At 40.5% G+C, this 19,873-nt stretch overlaps 2 protein-coding genes and 1 long non-coding RNA gene across 4 annotated transcripts; all 3 read right to left on the bottom strand.

Annotated features, from left to right (window-relative positions):
• On the bottom strand, window positions 520–3,061 carry LOC110431999. 2 transcript variants are annotated; one of them, XR_002449453.1, is made up of 5 exons: window positions 2,905–3,061; window positions 2,752–2,818; window positions 2,166–2,239; window positions 1,611–1,688; window positions 520–874 (listed from the first exon to the last, which is right to left on the bottom strand). It is a non-coding gene; the product is annotated as an uncharacterized LOC110431999 (long non-coding RNA). The 2 variants fall into 2 exon arrangements; XR_002449452.1 differs by lacking the exon at window positions 2,905–3,061 and having other exon boundaries at window positions 2,752–2,897.
• On the bottom strand, window positions 7,968–10,543 carry LOC8065855. The gene is made up of 2 exons (XM_002464337.2): window positions 10,005–10,543; window positions 7,968–8,458 (listed from the first exon to the last, which is right to left on the bottom strand). Exons 1-2 carry the CDS (start codon window positions 10,446–10,448, stop codon window positions 8,117–8,119), a joined length of 786 nt encoding a protein of 261 aa, XP_002464382.1. The 5' UTR covers window positions 10,449–10,543; the 3' UTR covers window positions 7,968–8,116.
• On the bottom strand, window positions 11,439–15,846 carry LOC8065168 (SH3 domain-containing protein 2). Its single transcript, XM_002464336.2, has 10 exons — window positions 15,602–15,846; window positions 15,318–15,434; window positions 15,142–15,211; window positions 14,901–15,052; window positions 14,243–14,344; window positions 12,773–12,973; window positions 12,608–12,670; window positions 12,342–12,494; window positions 11,992–12,066; window positions 11,439–11,790 (listed from the first exon to the last, which is right to left on the bottom strand). Exons 1-10 carry the CDS (start codon window positions 15,659–15,661, stop codon window positions 11,674–11,676), a joined length of 1,110 nt encoding a protein of 369 aa, XP_002464381.1. The 5' UTR covers window positions 15,662–15,846; the 3' UTR covers window positions 11,439–11,673.

Below are 19,873 nucleotides of genomic sequence, written 5' to 3'. Positions count from 1 at the left end.
TTTCGATTTTATTTTATTTTCTGTCCTTTTCTTATTCTTTTCTTGTTTTAATTTTACCTTTTATTTTCTTTTTGTTTTGGTTTTATTTTTATTGTTCTTCCTTGCTTCTATTTGTTTTTCTTTTTTCTTTCCGGATTTTCTATGTTTCTTCATTCTTATTTTATATTTTATTTCCTTTTAATCTTATTTTTATCTTTATTAAATTATTCATTAATTTTATTTGCTCTATGCACTTTTTATCATTTGTTAATTATGTTTGTTTTTATATTTTTTTCTTAGTAATTTTATTTTTTATTTTTATTTTCTATATATATGTGATATTTATGTAGTATATATTTAGTGTTGGAAACGGCTAATGCACGGCCGGCCGTGCATTAAGCTTCCGGTACGCACATTCCGTTTACGGAAGGTTTTTTAAAACCATCAGTAATCATTCCTATTTGCTTTTGCACTTATTTTTCTCCTGTTGTCGCTTTCTACTTCTTCCAACTAACTCGCTGCTCCTAGATTTTCTAGGCATTATTTAGCTCATATCCCAAATATTACAAATTTGATACATTCACCAAAATAAGCCGAAATCAAATATAAACTATTCATCACACATGACATTTTGGGCATCTTGAGATATTTCGTATAACAATCCACATATGTCATTTTGGGCACCTTGAGATGTTTTGTATAGCAACTCAGGCTTCTTATAGAATACATAGACGAAAAGGTAGATATTATGTACTACTACGATAGAAATACATCTTGTTTGGACTAAATCTCCTTGTGTTGGTAATATATATACTGATCCACCATGCATCCCGCTTGCACACATGGCTCTCTTTGTTCATTTTATCCCATGTTGATGCTTGAGAGACCATCACACCTGCAAGTAAAAAATGTTAAAAAAATTTAGGCTTGCAGCAACTAGATGTCATATAGCATATATAAGTACTGAAACCTTGTCTATGCAAATGCATAAACATGAGGCACACCATAGCATGTTACTGAACAAAAATAGCATAACCTTGTGGTTTTTTTGCCTAATCCAGTACACTATTATTGTCTAATAAATTTGACTAACTGCCTTGCATGCCATGATATAGCAGCACACATCTATCCTATACACTTAAAGTTGTAGATTGCTCCCCCTCTCACAAAACTCCTATACATGAACAGCTCCCAGACTCAGAACACTGTTCTGGTAACAGTATCCAAGCAACCACCGTCGGATCAGGCCGCAGTGAGCACCTACCGTCCATGCAAGGAATCATCATATATGTGTCAAAAATATAGATTTGGATGAGCTACCTCCAGATTTTCAACAGAAGGCTACATTGCCTATTTAGGAGCACATTGTTGCCTAACAAATGACTTAATTTGCCTACATGCCATGATATAGCAGCACACATTTATACTAACTGTCTTGCATGAAAGGAATCATCATATAGGTGTCAAAAATATAGATCTGAATGAGCTACCTCCAGATTAGCAACAAAAGGCTAAAATGCCTATTTATGTGCACATTGTTGTCTAACTAATGACTTAAATTGCCATAAAAATGACACTTAAATTGCCTAAGAAAATGGTTGTGTTTTTCTTTTGCGTGTGTGCCATCATACCTCGTTGCTGCCATTTGGACACCGGCACACATACTCCACAAAATCCCTGCCCTCTAGACATTGTATGAAGAACTATCCCTGTAAATGCATGCAACAAAGAGTTGTTTTCATTACATTTGTATATAGCAAGAAGCAAAAAAAACATCACAGGTAAAATGCCTACAATCTGAGAATAGAACAAAGGGGAACTAGCTCAATAATATAAGTCATCCAGTATTTTCATGTGTGCTTAGAAATAAGGAACTCACATGAAGAAAATTTGGTAGTTAGCCTACTCGGTGGCTATTATTTGGTTGTAGCTGCACCTTATTGCAGTTATACCTACAATATAGTCTAGTTCACTTTTGCGGCCAAAATAGCAGCAGCCGGCTGCAAGAAGTTGCATTTTCTTAGGCAATTTAAGTGTCATTCATTAGACAACAATGTCTTCTTAAATAAGCAGTTTTTGTATTCTGAAAAGGCAAGTATAGTATTTGTGTTCATTAGCAACCCACAACCCCACTCCCACCCCCGGTGTAAAAATAAGCAGAGACATATGACTGTATGAACCATCACCTAGCATTGCTATAGAAGTAACATGTAGTACATCTTTGGCATGCAGATCTCCAATGAATGTAGAAGTGTTAAACCTAAATCACAAGAATACAAGAGAAAAAGAGAAGTAGGGATCAGTTCAGAGCAGATCCCAGATGTGTATAGAAAGATTCAACATGTCAAAAGGTAAGATGATAAGACTGGTAACCATAAAGTGAAACAAATGGTAAAGAGATATATGCATCTTTGATCTTTCCACCTATAGTTCTTTCAAAAGTGATAATTGTTAACACTAAAAACCAAGTAAAAAAATTAGTGTGAACTTAGAGAAAGTTACCATGAACAAAAATCTGGGTGTTATCATGTCTACCAAAAACGTTAATTGAAACTGTAGGATCTATCAATTTGTTTCACTCGACTTTAGTTGGTAAATGTTTTCCAAACTCCAACTTAATTTCACTATCTTACCAGTTTATTCTACTGGTGTTCTCAATTGGTAACTATTTTCCAAATCCTACTTAATTAAGCAAGCTTGCATTCGCATCTCAGTAGTTCACTTAGCAGAAAGAAAAATATAATAGAATTAAATCATTCTACAAACACTCACATCGTTGCAGCCTTTATAAAGATGCTTCCCCTAGAACCACCTCCACCCTTCTCATTGCTATCCCCACCTGTGCATTCATGACCAGGTCGTCATCATAAATGGTAGCAAAAAAAGCTGATATGTTGTGTATCTAAATGATATATCGTTGCCTACCCTGGATCTAGGCCGCCCCATGGATGCGGCGGCGCCCACGGCGCTATCCAGGTGGCGGTGCAGGGAGGCGGCGACGGGGAGCAGGAAAGGGTCAGCGCTGGGGAGCGAGTCCACTGGAGCAGGTCGTGCTCATGGAAGAAAGGTGACCACGCGGGGGAGAGAGAGAGAGAGACAGGGGCGAGTGGAAGACGACCAGGTGGGCGACGACGAGCGTAAGAAGTGTCCGTGCGGGGCGATAAGACGACGGCCGGCCAAAACAAAGTCTTTACGTTTAGTGTTCTATATTATGTTATGTCATGTTTACGTAATATATATGTGATGTTCTATGATGTTTCTTACGGGAGTTGTGGCTTCACCATAGGTGTGGTAGATGGGTCCTTTTCATAATTTTTAATTGTAGAGATTTATTGATGTTAATGTTCTATAAATATATTTACGATATTTAAAAAGTAACCCTTTGACATTATTTGAAATTTTTCTCCATTTTGTGTTTTTATTTTTTTTCTTATGCTTTTTAATCTAGATTTTTTTTATTTTTATCTATGTCATGTATTTATGTATTTTTATGTATATTGTAATATCAGTTTTATAAATCTAAAACCAAAATACTATTCTTCTAAATCGATAACATTTTTTTACAAAGACAAAACATTGTCTGTTCAACTTAGAATATTGTTTCTACTTAATAAAAGAAAATATTTTATCTTTATAAGATAAATATTCATTAATAAAATTTTATCTAAATATATCATGTGTGATCTTGTTTTGAAAGATTTGTTATAAGAAATTTAATGGTGCAATCTAAATTTAATTTATATCTCTAGTTTAGGAGTTATGACTTTTTTTAATTCGCTAAAACAATTTACCATAAATAGGTGAGTGGGGCCTAGGTTGATAGGATAGCGTGTCATCGCGCAATAAAAAAGACCACCAATGGGATGAAAGTTGTGGATGGGTCCTCTCCATAATTTTTAGTTGTAGAGATAAATATTAATTAATAAAATTTTATCTAAATATATCCATGTGTGATATTGTTTTGAAGGATTTGTTATCAGAAATTTAATGGTGCAATCGGAATTTAATTTATATCTTCGGTTTAAAAGTTATGACTTTTTAAAATTCGTCAAAACAATTTTGCATGTATGGGTGAGTGGGGTCTAGGTTGATGGGATAGCCTATCATAGGTAAAAGGAATGGGAGTTGTGGCTTCACCATGGGTGTGGTAGATGGGTCATTTTCATAATTTTTAGTTGTAGAGACTAGTCAACCCTCGTCATATATTGCCAACTGTGCTTGTCTGGATCCACGTTGATGAAATGTAACAAGGCTAGAAGGTTATTGTAGACTACGAAGGTTCCTCTACCGCTCCACTTATTGTCTTCGAAATCTCAACAACTGCATAACTTGTTCAACTGTGCTTGTCTGGATCCACGTTGATGAAATGTAACAAGGCTATTATCGTCGCATTGTTGAATGAAACTAATTCAATATATAACAACTGGATCTTGTCGATGTCGTGTACAATTTCTCTTCTCCTTAATGAAATATGGATACAGACCCGATCGTGAAAAAAAAAAACAATCCAATCAAAAGGCTGAAATTAATTTCTTTTAATCTTTTAACATAAAAACCAGCTGAAGACAGTCCCATTCGTATTAATATATAAAGAATTTAAGGTCTATATCAAAAACAAGTGATGAAAAAACAAAAGATCTATAGAACAACGCCTATCTAGCGGATTTCTAATCTAAATAATAAGCTAGCACTTGAAAACTCTCTTATATCTAGCTTGAATCTTTATCTTAACCTTTGCAACTAGCTCAATAGGCAAAGCACTTTTCTTTTGGAAAATTCTTGTACATAACTCGTAAAAAGCCAGGGTGATCGAGGATCTTAGACTTTTAATTGGTGCATTATTTGGCGTGGTACCCACATGTGTCTACCATTCGTTGGCTATTGTGTACTTTTTCCAGGGAGGTACAGCAAGTCAGCCGCAAGCGAAGACAAGTTATTGAGATCACAAATTCGTTTTGGAACGACGGCAATATGTACTCAATAACTTGTCTTTTAAGAGGCAGGCCAGGTGAAAAATTCACGTTTGGGTGAAGCCCAAACATGCCAGATGAGTCGTTTTATGTCGGTGGGTATGGACCAAATGGATTGAGCTAGGTAAGCTGAGGGTGATGTGTACTCACCATGGTTTGTTAACTTCCATACAGATGCACCCCCTTGTAATTTCCCCAGAGCTTGGTGAATTCCATGAGTGTTGTAACGAAGTGATGTTTATATATATATGCAACCCAAGCACTATTTGTCAAAGCTTCAGGAACCGTTCTTTGCTTCCTTTTGCAGATCTTCTAAACGTTTGGTGCCCAATCCCTTTGGTGCTATGGCCTATGCCGTCAAGCCAAGCCAATTCCCAAAATTTGGTTTATAAAATTCATCTCCCAAGTGATGGAGATTGCTGCGGTGCAAAGTTTCTGGATTTATGTAGGATCATCTGAAGATCTAGCCCTTGGCGTTGGATAGCGCAATCCTTACACATCCAAAATTTTCCAAGATTCTGATATAGCTTTAACATCTTGGGTAGTTGGCATCTAGAAGATGACCGCATAGAGGGTCAGACGCAACCACGCCATTTTACCACGCATCTTGGAGATAAAGCCCCTCAATCGCTTGATGAAGTAAATTTTGCATTGGATCGATAGTGAGGACAATAAGAAGAGGCTAAAGAGGGTCACCCTGTCGTTAGCCTCGGGCCTCGTTCATGTTGTATGTCCTCCCTTGGCACACTGTTAAAGATGATTTTGGACAAAGCAATGCATAGAAGGGCAGTAATCCAACCACACCATCTAGGAGGGAAGCCCTGTCGTAGTAACATATCGATTAGGTAATGTAATCTCACCGTACTGAATTGAAAGCTTTTGCTATGTCCAGCTTGAGGTGCAATGTCTGTGTTCTAGATGTGTGGATATGCCTCACGAGGTTTCTAACATAAGTGAAGTTATCATGGATGGCTCTAATTTTGATGAACGCGCTTCGACCATTTGAAGTTAGGCATTCACAAAAAAATTGAGACAAAGGGCCCAGACTTAAGTTTTGATTTTAGTTTCCACCAGATTTTTTTTTTCAGATTCAGGAATAAAAAGGCATTCTGGCCTCCACATCCGCCGTGAATGAGTATAGCCCTTCATCATTACATAAGTACTTAAACCATAAACCAAACTCCGTTATTCGGAACTTAAACAGAAAACATTAGTTTCCACCTGATACACTCTTAGAGTAGAGATACATACTGAAGAAGTAATATAGCCCAATTAACCTTTTTTCAGCGTATTTACCAACTATATATCATGGTGACCCTGGAGCTTAAAAGAAGGTGGCAGCCCACCTATCTGAAAGGTGCACTGGAGTGGAATCTGGAAGCAGCCGGGTATGTTTAAAAGCATGTCAGCACAAAAAGGGACTCCTTATGCATTGCTTCCCACGGTAACAAAATGGAAGGCCAAATTAAACCAGACATCATCATCAACCATCAGTTCATCACTGTCATTTGCTTCTTTGTTCTTAATCTGTGATGTTATGCCTTGCAGGTATGTAGAAAGCACCGGAGACGTGTCGGGGTGTCGCAGCAAAGCATGTCTGCCTGTCTGGTCATGGGTTCTTTCTCAAGAAAAGGTAAAGCAGTTGTTGTTCTGCAGAGAATACGAAGGTTTAACAACATGTGGGGTTTCATCTTCTCTAGATGGAGCGAAGGGCCTTTGGTTGCCTTGTGCACCAGGGTTTTATTGCAAATCGTGTGATTATTTCTACAGGAATCTTTAGTCCTGACAGATTTCTATTTGCTTCACACAGAACCTTATAATAGACTGATCAGTAGTCGCTGAAGGCGATGTTGAAAAGAGAGGGCGGCCCAGTCCTGGATGCAAAAGCTGAATGTGAAACGAGGTTGAGGACTTGAGGTCCCATAAAATCGAGTGCTGACTGCCAGGAAGGTTTCCTTCCGAAAAAACACACTTGGACGAAATTTTCAAATTTCAACAACCAATGTGAACCTAGGGACAAATGTTGGAGGAAATATATAATGTTGAAAACTTGGAGGTAGCAATTGACCTCGTGGTATCAGTAATTCAAGTACAGCTGAAAAGAAGTCAAAGATAGCAGAACTCTCACCAACAACCATTAGGGCCCGTTCGTTACACCAGGAATGAGCACCTGGAAAAATTCCTGGCAGAAATGCTAGTCAAAATTATATAAACATTATAAGCTGGATTAATTCCTGGGCTGTTTCTATTGTAATCGAACGGGCCCTTAATTGGAGCAACCATATGTTGTGTAACAAGTAAGACATCGATAATAAGAGGGGAAACCCAAAAGACAAAGAATCAGAAAGAGATCAAAATGAGGATGAAATCAAGTATCTGAATGTTTTATTATGAATATCATGAGTGGATTCATGACATCATTTGTTGATTCGCCAAACCAAAAAGGCTCCAATGTTCTTCGATGGTATGTCCGGTCCAGAAGAAACAGAAATGCACATGTGCACACACATCCATCTAGACTGCTTTGGAGCTGAACGACTCAACGGCTTAGTAAGAAATTAAAAAGATTAAGTTGTCTTAGTAAAGTTCACTTTGTACATAAAAAGTTGCATATTTCTAGTAGTGTTCTTAGGACAATATGGATGTTAAGCACTGATTCTGCACCAGGCTCAGTGAAACGTCAACAAACACAACTGCTGAACGAATGGATGGTCCTCTGCTGTGATTTGAAAGACCAGATGGAAGAGGTATACGGACAACATCTAAACCATCCGTGTTCCTGTGCTAAGATTTGAAGGGCTCCTTCCAGAATATGGAAGGAAGAGAAATATGATGTTGCACCAATCTTATTGGAGTAGGTCATATGTATGCATCAATAAGGTTATTTCATGTTTTAGTCTGTCACCAAATTGAACGTAGTGACAGATTTATTTTTTTTAATGGCATTGCCGACTTTGATTTGCATGAGAGAAAATAATCACACAAAGTATCTTGCGCCTATTTTCATTGCGCAGTTGATGAGACCTGAAACCGTAATTTACTGGTCAAAACAAGAATTAAACAGTAGCATTGTATTCCAATTAGTTTGTCTAAAATTTTACATGATCAATCCAGGGTCCGGAGTCCAGATAACACGGAAAACAAGAATATAGCGTTTTGTGCCACTGCTATCCTCGGCTATATGAAGACCCCTTGGATGCCATTGATCTCCTGTTCTGTTGACCCCTAAATGTAGATCCAGATCCAACAAATCTTCTGCCTGAGCTGTTTCTAAGGCGTTCTTCAAATGATTCTTCAGATTTTACAAACCTCCTAGCATTTCCTTCTTCAGGTCTTGAAAATCTCCTAGCATTTTCAGCAACTTGTTGTTTCTTTTTCATCTTGCTGGTGCTAGGCCTATACAGAATAACAGAGCGGCCAATTTGATCAACAGCAATGGATCCTGTCGACTCTTCAAGTTGAAGTATCACATCAGGTAGCTCCCCAGGGCAGTTCCCATGAATTTTTAGCTGTTATAGCGTAGGGATCTTGGTGAGAAAAACCTAACAGCTGTGAACGGAGTGCAGAATGAAATGTAAACTAAAGCAATAAAGAGCCCAAGATACATTGAATCTTGCAGTCTTATTGTATTTTTGCACGTGAATTGGAACAGAGCAATTTCAACTTAACATAAGTGTCAGACTGTCAGGCACCAATAAGCCCAGAGTTACCTGATCCCAAAAATGTGTTTTCCACACTTGGGCAAGTCAGAATACAGTATTTTTTAGACCGTATTATGCCTATTTCATTTTCATGAATCATGACAAACTTGAATGTTATGATTTGTCTATCTAACGACATATAAGTAATTGGATCATATTTCTTCACGAGGACCCTGCTTAAGGTGTTGATACAAAGATTGATAATTGGGTGGAATCTCTGTAAACAAACACAAATTAGCCCATCACGTTATCACAACAATCCATGGCCCACAGTATTCAATTTATTGCCCATTCTAACCACTTAAGCAAAATAGAAGCCCAACATTGGATAATTGAACTACCTATTAATTAGGGTTAGCAACACCAACTCCTTAATATAATACTCCCTCCGTATAGGAATCAGAAGCCGTTTAGGACAGTGACACGATCTCCAGAACACAACTTTGACCTCTAATTTTTATAAAAATATTTAGGAAAAAATGATATATGTATTACTTTTATGAAAGTATTTTTCAATACAAATCTATTCATACAATTTTTACATTTGCAAACTCAACAATTTAAAAGTTATTGATGATTTATATTCCATGTTTAACCCAAACTTTGTCCAAAACGACTTCTAAATCCTATACGGAGGGAGCGGAGTCCTTAGTTAACTATAGAATCTTCTAGCATCATACTCATGAGCGTCAACTCATATTATCAAGTTTAGTGGGACCTTACTGTCTACTGATATGGTCAAGTTGCTTCTCATTCCCACTAAACCGAGAACTTAATGAAGCTATACAAAAGAAAAGGCCTACGGGATTTTGACAGGAACGCATAAAGGAACAAGGACTGATGCTTACTGCAACAAGCAGTCTCACAGTTTCATACACAAGACTACAAGAGTGACCTCCAAGCCAGCTTCTTGGTCAACTAAATTGCTGAGGAGGAAGAAAAGTGAGTGACAGGAAAGAGGAGGAAAGTAAAATGGAAGGTGATTGGCAGTCCCCTAAGAATTGCAGGGTTAGAGTTCATACTTATTGCAATTCATGTGGATAAAAGTTTTGCCATTTTTTTAATTTTCGTTGCCAATTTAGCTTCTAACATTTGAGCCTTCTATGTTTCAAAAAAAAAAACATTTGCGCCTTCTGCATTACATAATGACAAAGTGTATAAACAAAAACCCAACTAGTCACACCTAAGTTTCATAGACCTTCCTTCTTCAACCAAACTCCCAGTCGACTTCAACTTGCCAGCTCTAGCTGGATCAGCAGCACAGTGGCGCCAGAACTCTAACCATACAACCCGATGTACTATTTCATGGATTTGGCAATCAGAGAAGGCTCAGAGTGGGCAAATAGGGGCATACCTTTAGGAGCTCGTTGGACTCGAGGTTGTCACTGAAGGCGGAGACAAGGTTGGGTGTGACGCCGCTCTTGCCGACCTGCTGCGACTTGAGCTTCTTGCCGAGGCCGTGCGCGTACGAGGCCAGCTCCTTCCGCTCCTTCACGCTCAGCTTCGGCCGCGGTAGCCGCGGAAGCACGAACGACCTGGGCGCCTCAGATTCAGCCTCAGCCTCAGCCTCGGCCGCAGATTCCTCCTCTACCGACTCCTCCGCGTCCGGCACGCCTACAACCTCGGCCACGGCTGCGGAGGCGGAGGCGGAGGCGGAGCCGTGGTCCAGGGAGGAGAAAAAGCGATGGGAGGTCAAGATACGGAGGCGAGGGGGCGGGAGACGAGAGGAAGGTACGGAGCGGAGGTGGTAGGAGAGACGGGCGAGAGGAAGGCGGAGGAGGGTTACCGCCGCCGCCATGGTTGCTCGACGGGATGCCGCGGAGGCGGGGATAGCAACCGAAGACGCACAAGGGGATAAGAAATTGAGAACTCGGCCCACCAGTCAGTGACCAAAAGGGTCTAAAGCCTGTTCAGAAATACTGAGTTCAAAACACGGTCGCCTTAAAAATGTACAAGTAAACAGAAATTCCGTTTCACACACTGGAGTGAGCTTGCATTTGAATTGCTACCAAGAATTCGTAAAATTTCGTCTACGTTAAGCCTGCTCAGTTAAGTTTATCAGCCGAATCTATCAACTATTCAGCAGTATTTTTCTCTTACAACAAATCAGCCAACAGTATTTTTTTCTCACAACAAATCAGCCAACAATACTTTCTACCATCACTTAGCTAAACGAACAAGACGGTTGTAGGTAAGGATGGGGACGGTGCTCCAAATAAATACACACGGTTCTTCCCTAGTGTAACTAAGGCCTTGTTTAGTTCCCATAAAATTTTGCAAAATTTTTCACATTCCCTGTCACGTCAAATCTTTAGACGCATGCATGGAGTATTAAATATAAACGAAAATAAAAACTAATTACACAGTTTGGTCGGAATTGACGAGACGAATCTTTTAAGCCTAGTTAGTCTATGATTGGACAATATTTGTCAAATACAAACAAAAGTGCTACAGTGTCGATTTCTCAAAATTTTTTGAAACTAAACAAGGCCTAAATGAAAAAAATAAGAAAAAAATTATCTACTTAGTTCATTAAATTACGCTAGAAAAGAACCGTGAATATTCATTTGAACGGTCATCCTCATCCTTAGTTGTAGGCCGGTAGCGCATTGTCTTGACAAATCTTGGCCACGGCAACCAAGTGCTTGGCCAATTGAACATACTTCTGTGTATATAGTTTACGTACCTAACGCATAAGGATGAAATGGCACTCGCATAAAAAATACGATTTCAAACAATTTTTGTGAATGATAAATAATTGGTGCTTGATTTCTCGTTTTGATGTATGCTTCAAACAAAAATATATATAGGTATATATTGACAGGATAACTGAAGAATGATATAAGCATTAATGTTCAGTTCCTGCCACATGAATTTGAACAATGCAGACGGCCAGGCAGGAACGAGCCATCCAACAGGCAGCTTTCAGCAAAATTACAGATCTTCTCTGAAGATATAACAAGCATAATACACATTGTACAACCCCGGGGATATGTTATGGCTCAGCAGAAGTCTTAGAAAACTTAGAAAACTTGGGCGACTTTACTTGCAAGCACACGCTCTCGTTTCTCGATGTAGTCGTAGGGGAACCAGCCAGCTTTCCCCCTGCATTCACCTTCGGCCCATCCATTGTTCGACACCTGATTAGGAAAGTTTTTTATGTGAATTCAGTAGTCAAGTTTGAGTACAACGTGATTGAGAAACTCATGAAAATGAGCAGCCAATCTTTGTGAAGCTGACTGCAGCAGGTATGTAACATGAACAATTAGTAAGTTTCTAAATTGTCCGTCCTTCTGGGCTAAGCTAAGGAATGAGTACTGTCGCATATGAGAAAGCACTACCTTTCGGACCACTATGTAGTCACCAGCTGAAAGGTTGAGCTCGGTATCACTCTCTGCTCGATATGACTGGATTGCCTGCCAAAGAAAAATGACAATAAATCATGGAAAAAAATAGCCCGTTATTTTTGCCGCTATAGCCCGAAATAGCTTGAAAAAAATTGTGCCGCTATTTGCGTTCATGCACAATTTTGTCGCTATTTTGCCGCTAATTACGGTTTATAAAACGCTAAATACCTTGGCCTTAGCTTGCTATTTAAAACATGGCAATAAATATATAGATTGTTATGGGTAAAAATCAAGAGCTAGCTCCTAGCAGCTACAAACTTGTGCCATGTGATGAGACAAATTACCTCAGCCAAGAAATACTCCACAGTCTCGACCAATTCTGCAACTGTATTCCTCATGAATATACCATTGACTTCTTCATATGCAGGCGGCGGAGGCATGGAACTCTCAACAACCGGAGGAGGTGCTCCTTCAATTCTTTGGCGCTCAAATACCATCTAGAAAAATAAGAATGCTCAATCTGGATAACAGAACCAACTAGATTTTTCTCAAAGATGCAGAGTTTCTTTAGCACAGGCATGGAAAGGATGCAAGGCAAAACCATCAGTACCTCTCTCTCAAGTTGATCAAGAACTTGTAGGACCTTTTGGTGGTAGTTTCTCTCTGATTCAACCTTGAATTAAGTCGAAAAGTGTCATGAAACACAATAGGCAATTTCAAGACAAACAAAAAAATAGCCAAGTGGCCCAAATCACCCAACTAGACAAATATGTACCAATGCAATAAGACGCTGCAGTGTCAGCCTTTGCTGTTGGGCTTCAACAGCAGTCATTGCTGCAACAGCTTCTTTGCCCAAAACCCCCATATTTGATTTCAACTCCTGCAGCTTTGACTCAGCTGCTTCTAGCCTTGCAACCATATCACTATTTCCAGATGCTTCTCTTAGTTTCATTTGGCGTTTTGAAACTTCAATAGCCTGCAGGACTCAAAAACCAACTTTCCCAATTTATTACAGGAACAAAAGAAAAGAACTATATAGATTCCTAAGTGACTTCAAGTTATAGAGCAATAACTAAAAAGCTTTGCAGACAAAATGGGAGACACAGGTGGCTAAGCAATAATTCTAGCACAAGTGCACCAAAAAAAGAAAAGTGTGATGATGATGTGTCTGGATGGATAGAAATAGCTTCTATTAATGGCTTATGTGACTTGACCTGAGTTTGAATTGCATAAGGTAGTGCCCAAAGTACCTCATAAAAAGCAATGACACACTCCATCAGGGATGGTACTAGTCAAATCCTAAAATTATATGCTTTGATCAAAGTTTAAGAAGGCGCTAGACGGTTTCTAGGCGCTGACCCATAGCCTAGAGCCTAGGTGTTTCAAGGCATTTTCCTAGGTGGTGGTTAATACATGTATATATACTTAAATATACTTAAAAGAAAATAAAAAAATAGAAGATCAGTGGACAGAATGGGGGAGAAAGAAGAAAGGGCCCAAAAGGCCCATTTAACGGCCCAACTCTCCGTCCACAGCCCTCACCAAAGTCTTATCCCCTCCCCTGCTCTGTTCCATTTTCTCTCCCTCCTGACTCTTGCACCCGCCGCTCGACGCGTCTATTCCAGCCACAAGCCACCCGCCTCTTCCTTCCTCCCGCCGCCCGGCCAGATCCACCACCGCTGGCCTCCTCCCTGCCGCCTCCACCACAGCCCGCCTCTTCCCAGCCACGCCTGCCACCTCCTCCACCGCCTCCTTCTTCTCCTCCTCCTCCTCCACCGCCCGATTCCCTGCCTCCTCCGCCGCCGCCAGCGCTCACTGCTGCGCCTCGTCCCTGGGTCGCCGGATCTGCATGTGGGGACACCGGGGCGCTGCAGTACCCCCTCCACCTCCCCCACCGGCGCCGCCGACGAGCAGCCGCCACCTAGGGGTCCACCTACCCCCATAGGCCAGGCGGACGCCCTCCGACTAGCGCCTAGTCGCGCCTAAGGTGTTGCCTTTTTGAACCTTGGCTTTGATTCTAAATGGTTTATCAGTTACTATGAGAAATGTAATGTGTACTACAAAAAATAAATTATGCCAAATTACCATGTATATTTGAGTCAGTAAGAGTCATGTAAAACACTGCTTGGTACCAGAACCAGAAACATATATGACAATGGATGTGGTCTCTCATGAGTAAAGAGATACAAAGACAAAAGGTAAAGGTAAACTTATTATGCAATAGTGTAATACATATTGAAATGACCTGTGCTTCAGCTTCTTGACGCATCCTGTCATATCTTTGGGCGAGGTGGCGAGCATCCTCCAAAGGGGCTCCCATAACCATAGCCCTCAATGGTTCTGCAACCTGATGACAGTTAGCATTACTTATATTAAGTTTTGTCCTGGTTTGATTTTAAGAGAAAATGGACAATGTATGAAAGGATATTATGGCACTCGTGGTAAAATTTTGAACATAAGAACAAGAAATTAAGAAAAGCTCCACAAACTGGCACTTCCAATCTACTTCAGTATTTAACTGTTGACTGCCAGTTTCAATCCAAGTATTTAACTGTTGCAAATTCTAGATACACTTACATATAACATGAGCTATTTAATTAGTACAAATCACCATAACATACATCACAAGATACGAAAAGAGATAAGCATTGCTATCCTATCAGTAGATCACGAAGATACAAAAAAGAGATGAGCCAATGGAAATGCTTGTGTTTTATTCTGTGTTAACTGATGATTAGTCCAACAAAAAACACTATACATCAAAGCCTTGTGTCATTTCCCAGGTCTACTCTGTAATACATTTAGAATTATTTGTAAGCATAACGCGGAAAACATATATGGCTCATATTCCATAATCCAGTGCATTCATACGTTACGGATATAAATGCAACAATGGGCAATACCTGTGTGCCAAGGGCTTTCAGCAGGTTACCCCTTTCCTTTTCCATCATGGACCGTGCCTTAGCAAAACTTAATGCCGCCTTCGACAGTGTGCTTCCACTGGTACAAGTGTTCTCAGTGCCATACTTCTTGCCATCCTCACATAACTTGTTCCCTATCAACACAAAGCACATTGCGTTAACAATTCCGAAATTCAAATTTATGTGTTCACCGAAAGGGAAACGGGGGGTTTCAGCTGTGTACCAATCTCGACTTGCTTCGACCCCGTGACGATGTAGCCCTCGACGCCCCGAACTATATCCCTTTGGAAGTGCTGGGAGGAACGACAAGGCGACACATTGTGTAAGCAGATCCAGATCCTAGACAGAGTCAAGTAGTACCAAGCAAGGACCGTGACGAGGGGATCATCCGCCATTTACCTTGGCGGCGCGCGTGGAGATGTAGAGCTTCTCGAGCTTGGAGTGCTGTTGCGCCTCGGCCTCGTCCGCGAACACGCCGTCTGCGCCGTACCCGCCCCCGAACTGCTTCATCACCGCCTGCGAGCATCAGTGATCAATAACACAACCTAGAGAACGACAACCGGATCTCGGAGGAGCAGCATCAAAGGGAGGGAGGAGGGTGGGTGGGCAGTGCGAGCCCGCGGCCGGGTCGCGGAGGAACGGATGGCGTAGATCTTGAGAAAGGGGCGGCATGGCGCGCTCACCTGCTGCTGCCGAGCGACCTGCTCCCGGAGCTTCGAGGCCTGCTTCCGGATGGCCTCCATTGGCCGGCGGCGATCGAGAAGGTCTGGTCGGTGGGAGACGGAGTTAGGGTGGGAATGGAGCGGGGGCCGGTGAGAGATCTGAATCAGGGAGGAGGAAGGAGAGATGGCGTCAGGGTCAGGCTCCCGCTCCGGTGTTCTTTCTCTTTCTCCTTTTCGTTGTTTTTTTTTTTCTTTTTGAAGCTTGCCTGTACTTCGCGTGAATGTGCAATGGTCCTGCTGTTCCTGCACCTGCACACGGTACGGTCCACATCTTGCCCGTATGTTGATTCTCCTTGAGAACTCAGAATTCCATTCCAAGAATCATAAAGAATTTTATTTAGTTCTAAAAAGTTTTTTGATCTGTTATTATAGTATTTTTGTTTTATTTAGCAATTAGTATCTAATTATAGACTAATTACATTTAAAAAAAATTTCTTGCGTTTTATAGGTAAACTGTGCAATTAGTTTTTATTTTCGTCTATATTTAATATTTTATGTATATATTCAAAGATTTGATGTGATAGGTGAAAAAATTTTAGGTTGGCGGCCTTTTTAGATCCAAAATTTTTTTGGATTTTAATATTGTAGGACTTTCGTTTTTATTTGACAAACATTGTCTAGTCATGAAGTAACTAGGTTTAAAAGATTCGTCTCACGATTTACAGGCAAACTGTGCAATTAGTTTTTATTTTCATTTATATTTAATGCTATATGCATGTGCCGCAAGATTCGATGTAACGAGGAATCTTAAAAAGTTTTTGGTTTTTAGGGTGAACTAAATAAGGCCAAAACAATACCTCAACTCAGGCCGTGTTTAGTTACCAAATATTTTGCAAAATCGCTACAGTAGGTATTTTGTTGGTATGTGATAAATATTGTCCAATCATAGACTAATTAGGCTCAAAAGATTCATCTTGTATATTTCGACCAAACTGTGTAATTAGTTTTTATTTTTATCTATATTTAATATTTCATGCATATGTCTAAAGATTCGATGTGACGGGGAATCTTGAAAAATTTTAGGTTTTGGAGTGGAAGGCCTCATTCTTGTGAGCTCCTACCAGAATTCTCTCTCTGCCACACAAAGTTTTTGGAACTTGCTCCAAATTTTTAAATTTAGTCATTTTCATTCAAAATTTCACATTTATATCTCTGGACGTCAAAAACCCGTCAAGGAAACACATCTCGGAGTAGGAAATCCGAAATAGCATGGCTAGCGACGTGATGCTGACGTGGCCAAAGGTCAGCACCATGATTCATGACACCAACCTCGGCGCCACAGATCTTGGCATTGATCAAGGCATTTCAAAAAGAAATTGAAGCTTGATTGATCTCATATCAAAGAAGATACTCAAGCAAGAATTACAATATTGAAGAAATGGTTTAAAGTTAGTTCAAATCATTATGTGGCTTGGAATGGCTTGAAAGGTGAAGTTAGCGAGGCAAGAGCTTCGAGGAACTAAGCAATTGTAAAGGGCAAGGAACGGCTTGGACGCCGATGAACCAAGGCTAAGGTGAGAAAGAGAGTACTTGCATTGAGTCTTGCAAAGATCAAGCTATGAAAAATCATATTATTAGGAGGATCAAATTATGGTTGAATTATATTAGAAAAGGGATTTGATGCCATTAAGTGAAATCATATGTTTAGAAATAGATCAAGTCACAAGCTCAAGGTGGATTTGCTCAAATAAACGAGGAAAAGATTGTTGCCACCCTCAACTATTGAAGATTGCAAGAAATAGCATACGAAAAGACTGAAGACTTAAGTGGTGGAAATAGATATATCTTTTTAATCTCGAGCATAGGTATGTCATACTATAAATCGAGATGTAACATGAATAGTTTGATAAGTCTGAAGTGCTCAAACTAATTGAAACCGAGTGCTAACATGAGAGAACCACATTTCATAGTACTTGCACATGTTGATGCTGGGGCTTGTTCTGTTGGGATGGATAACCCTCGGAATAGCATTCCAAAATATCAAAAATCATTAAAATTGAAGTTCGGAGCTAATACCGGACATTCGGTATGTAATTCCCGATGTCTAGAAAATATTGAAAAAAAATATTTTTCTAAAACCTAACAGCCTATTCCATATGTCCAGTACATAATACCGGATGTTTAGGAAATATTCAAAAAATAGAAGTCTGTCTACCTATTCTGGATGACCGGTATACAATACTAGATATCCAAAAAATATTCAAAAACAAATATTTTTGAAAAATCTGAGAACTATTTATAGATGTTCATCTCTAACCATATGTACAAAAATTATCAAATCTGCATCGTAACGACTAGTTTTAGTTAGGGGTAGAGTATACATACTCTCTCATAGTCTCTTCTTATGGCTGTTATTCTTCAACTTAAGGAACATCTTCTAGAGGCCAAAGAAGCTCTCTCCTCTCCTTTGTAAAGCTTGTTCGATTTATGAGAAATCTAGAGAGTTAGGTTGAGAGATTGGGTGTTTAAGAGCAAGAAAGAGCAATGCCACTCTTGAAGACTTGTTGAGCTTCATCAATTGTTCTTGAAGCATTTGTTACTTTTGCAAGTGAAGCCTTCTAGACGGCTAGGCGTCACCGACAAGTAACCAAGGTTGTGGTTTGTCGCAGCGAGTTTGTGAGGGCCCTATATCGCCTTGGCAACGGAAGAGATCAAGTTAAGTAGATCGAGGAGAGTGGTTGAAAGAGAGATCGCTAGAGTCTTCATTCATGGCTTCCTTAGCGGAGACGTACAACACATGTTCTTACTTGTTCTTGTGTTCTTATTGTGCAAGTTGACTTTTGGTTTGTCTACATTTGAGTTCTTACTTGTTCTTGTGTTTTTATTGTGCAAGTTGACTTTTGGGAATTTGCCCTGTTCTACTTGTTCTTATGTTTGTGGTTGTAGATCTTTGGAGTAATCATCTTGTTGGGTACCATAAAAAGCGATACCCAAATCAAGAAATAAAAATCGCAAAAAGAGGATAAGATAAACCCCTGAGATTACCAGGGCTCGGGCGCAAGTTCCGCCTCGTCCGACCCCTCTTGGGCTCAGGCGCAAGTTCCGCCTCGCCCGACCCCTCTTGGGCTCGGGCGCAAACTCCGCCTCGCCCGAGCCCCCATCTCGGAGCCAGGCATCCAACGCACGATGGTCGTACTCTTGACGTAACATTCGCTGTGAGCCTGTGACCCCCATGCTGCGGCAGGGCATGGCAGCAACTATTCCAAACACCCCAGCCACTGTGTAACCTTACCTCTTTCATTGTGACGTACTGTCTCACAGTAAAAGAGATATGGAGGAGACTAACCAGCGTCACTGTGGCTGTCTTCTCCTACTATTACAGGATATGCTGCAGTATCATCGATCTGACCCCCACGATCTCAACAGGGCTCGGCAACCCTCCACAGGAGCAACCATGCTGTCAGTCACGCCCCAAGGACGAGATGGACAAGCATCCACAGGGTCAGAACTGTGACTTTACCTACTAGAGGTAGATCACCAGCCAAAACATGTAAAGACCCTGCGACCCCTTATGACTATAAAAGGGGAGCCAGGGCACACATCCAAGACAGGCTCACAACATCGCAACTCAAGGCAAGACCATGCACACCAGAGTAGCAAGTAACACTCTGTCCACCACACAAAGTCGAGACCTGGGACTTAGCCCTCTCTCGCAACCTGCTTGTATTCTTCTACTACAAGCACTCTCGGGTGCAAGGCAATACAGACCCCCCATCTCACACTAGACGTAGGGCACCCTTAGCCCGAACCAATATAACTCTCTGTGTTCCACTTGCATCACCATCCGGGTTAGGAGGACACGTAGACTTATTACTCGTTAGTGTCTAGACGACGAGTCTAGACGCTGACATATCTCGACACATCTCTAACAAACCTTGATAACAAGTAGAATTGATTAAATATGTGAAATCCCTCTCCGTTTGTGTTCTTCCCGTCGCCAGTACCAGACATCCGGCCTAGACCAGATCTGGTGTAGACAAGATTTTAGGTCCTCATATCTTTCACATAGTTAAGCCAAATAGATCATTAGGAACATTGAAAAGGAATAATAAGTACTTGAAAAGAGACAAGGAGGCGAAAAACATTAACATAAGCATCCAAGCCATGAACGAAGACCAATTCATACCAAGTTTGAGTCCATGACTCTAAGAGTAGCCTGCACGAAAATCGACACCGTACCCTAGCCACATATAGACGACTAAAGATGCAAGGTGGGGTAGACTGCCTGCGCCA

Source organism: Sorghum bicolor, chromosome 1 (assembly GCF_000003195.3).
Source record: "Sorghum bicolor cultivar BTx623 chromosome 1, Sorghum_bicolor_NCBIv3, whole genome shotgun sequence".
Classification (NCBI taxonomy): Eukaryota; Viridiplantae; Streptophyta; class Magnoliopsida; order Poales; family Poaceae; genus Sorghum; species Sorghum bicolor.
Note: the sequence above shows the minus strand (reverse complement) of the source record. Positions and strands in the feature narration are given on the sequence as shown.

Coding starts and splice junctions, on each gene's coding strand:
- LOC8065855 (XM_002464337.2), bottom strand. CDS start 10,448: ATGGCGGCGGCGGTAACCCTCCTCCGCCTTCCTCTCGCCCGTCTCTCC. Junction 8,459..10,004: donor AGTCCAACGAGCTCCTAAAG/GTATGCCCCTAT, acceptor ACGCTATAACAG/CTAAAAATTCATGGGAACTG.
- LOC8065168 (XM_002464336.2), bottom strand. CDS start 15,661: ATGGAGGCCATCCGGAAGCAGGCCTCGAAGCTCCGGGAGCAGGTCGCT. Junction 12,067..12,341: donor TGGAGTATTTCTTGGCTGAG/GTAATTTGTCTC, acceptor TTTCTTTGGCAG/GCAATCCAGTCATATCGAGC. Junction 11,791..11,991: donor ACTACATAGTGGTCCGAAAG/GTAGTGCTTTCT, acceptor TTTCCTAATCAG/GTGTCGAACAATGGATGGGC.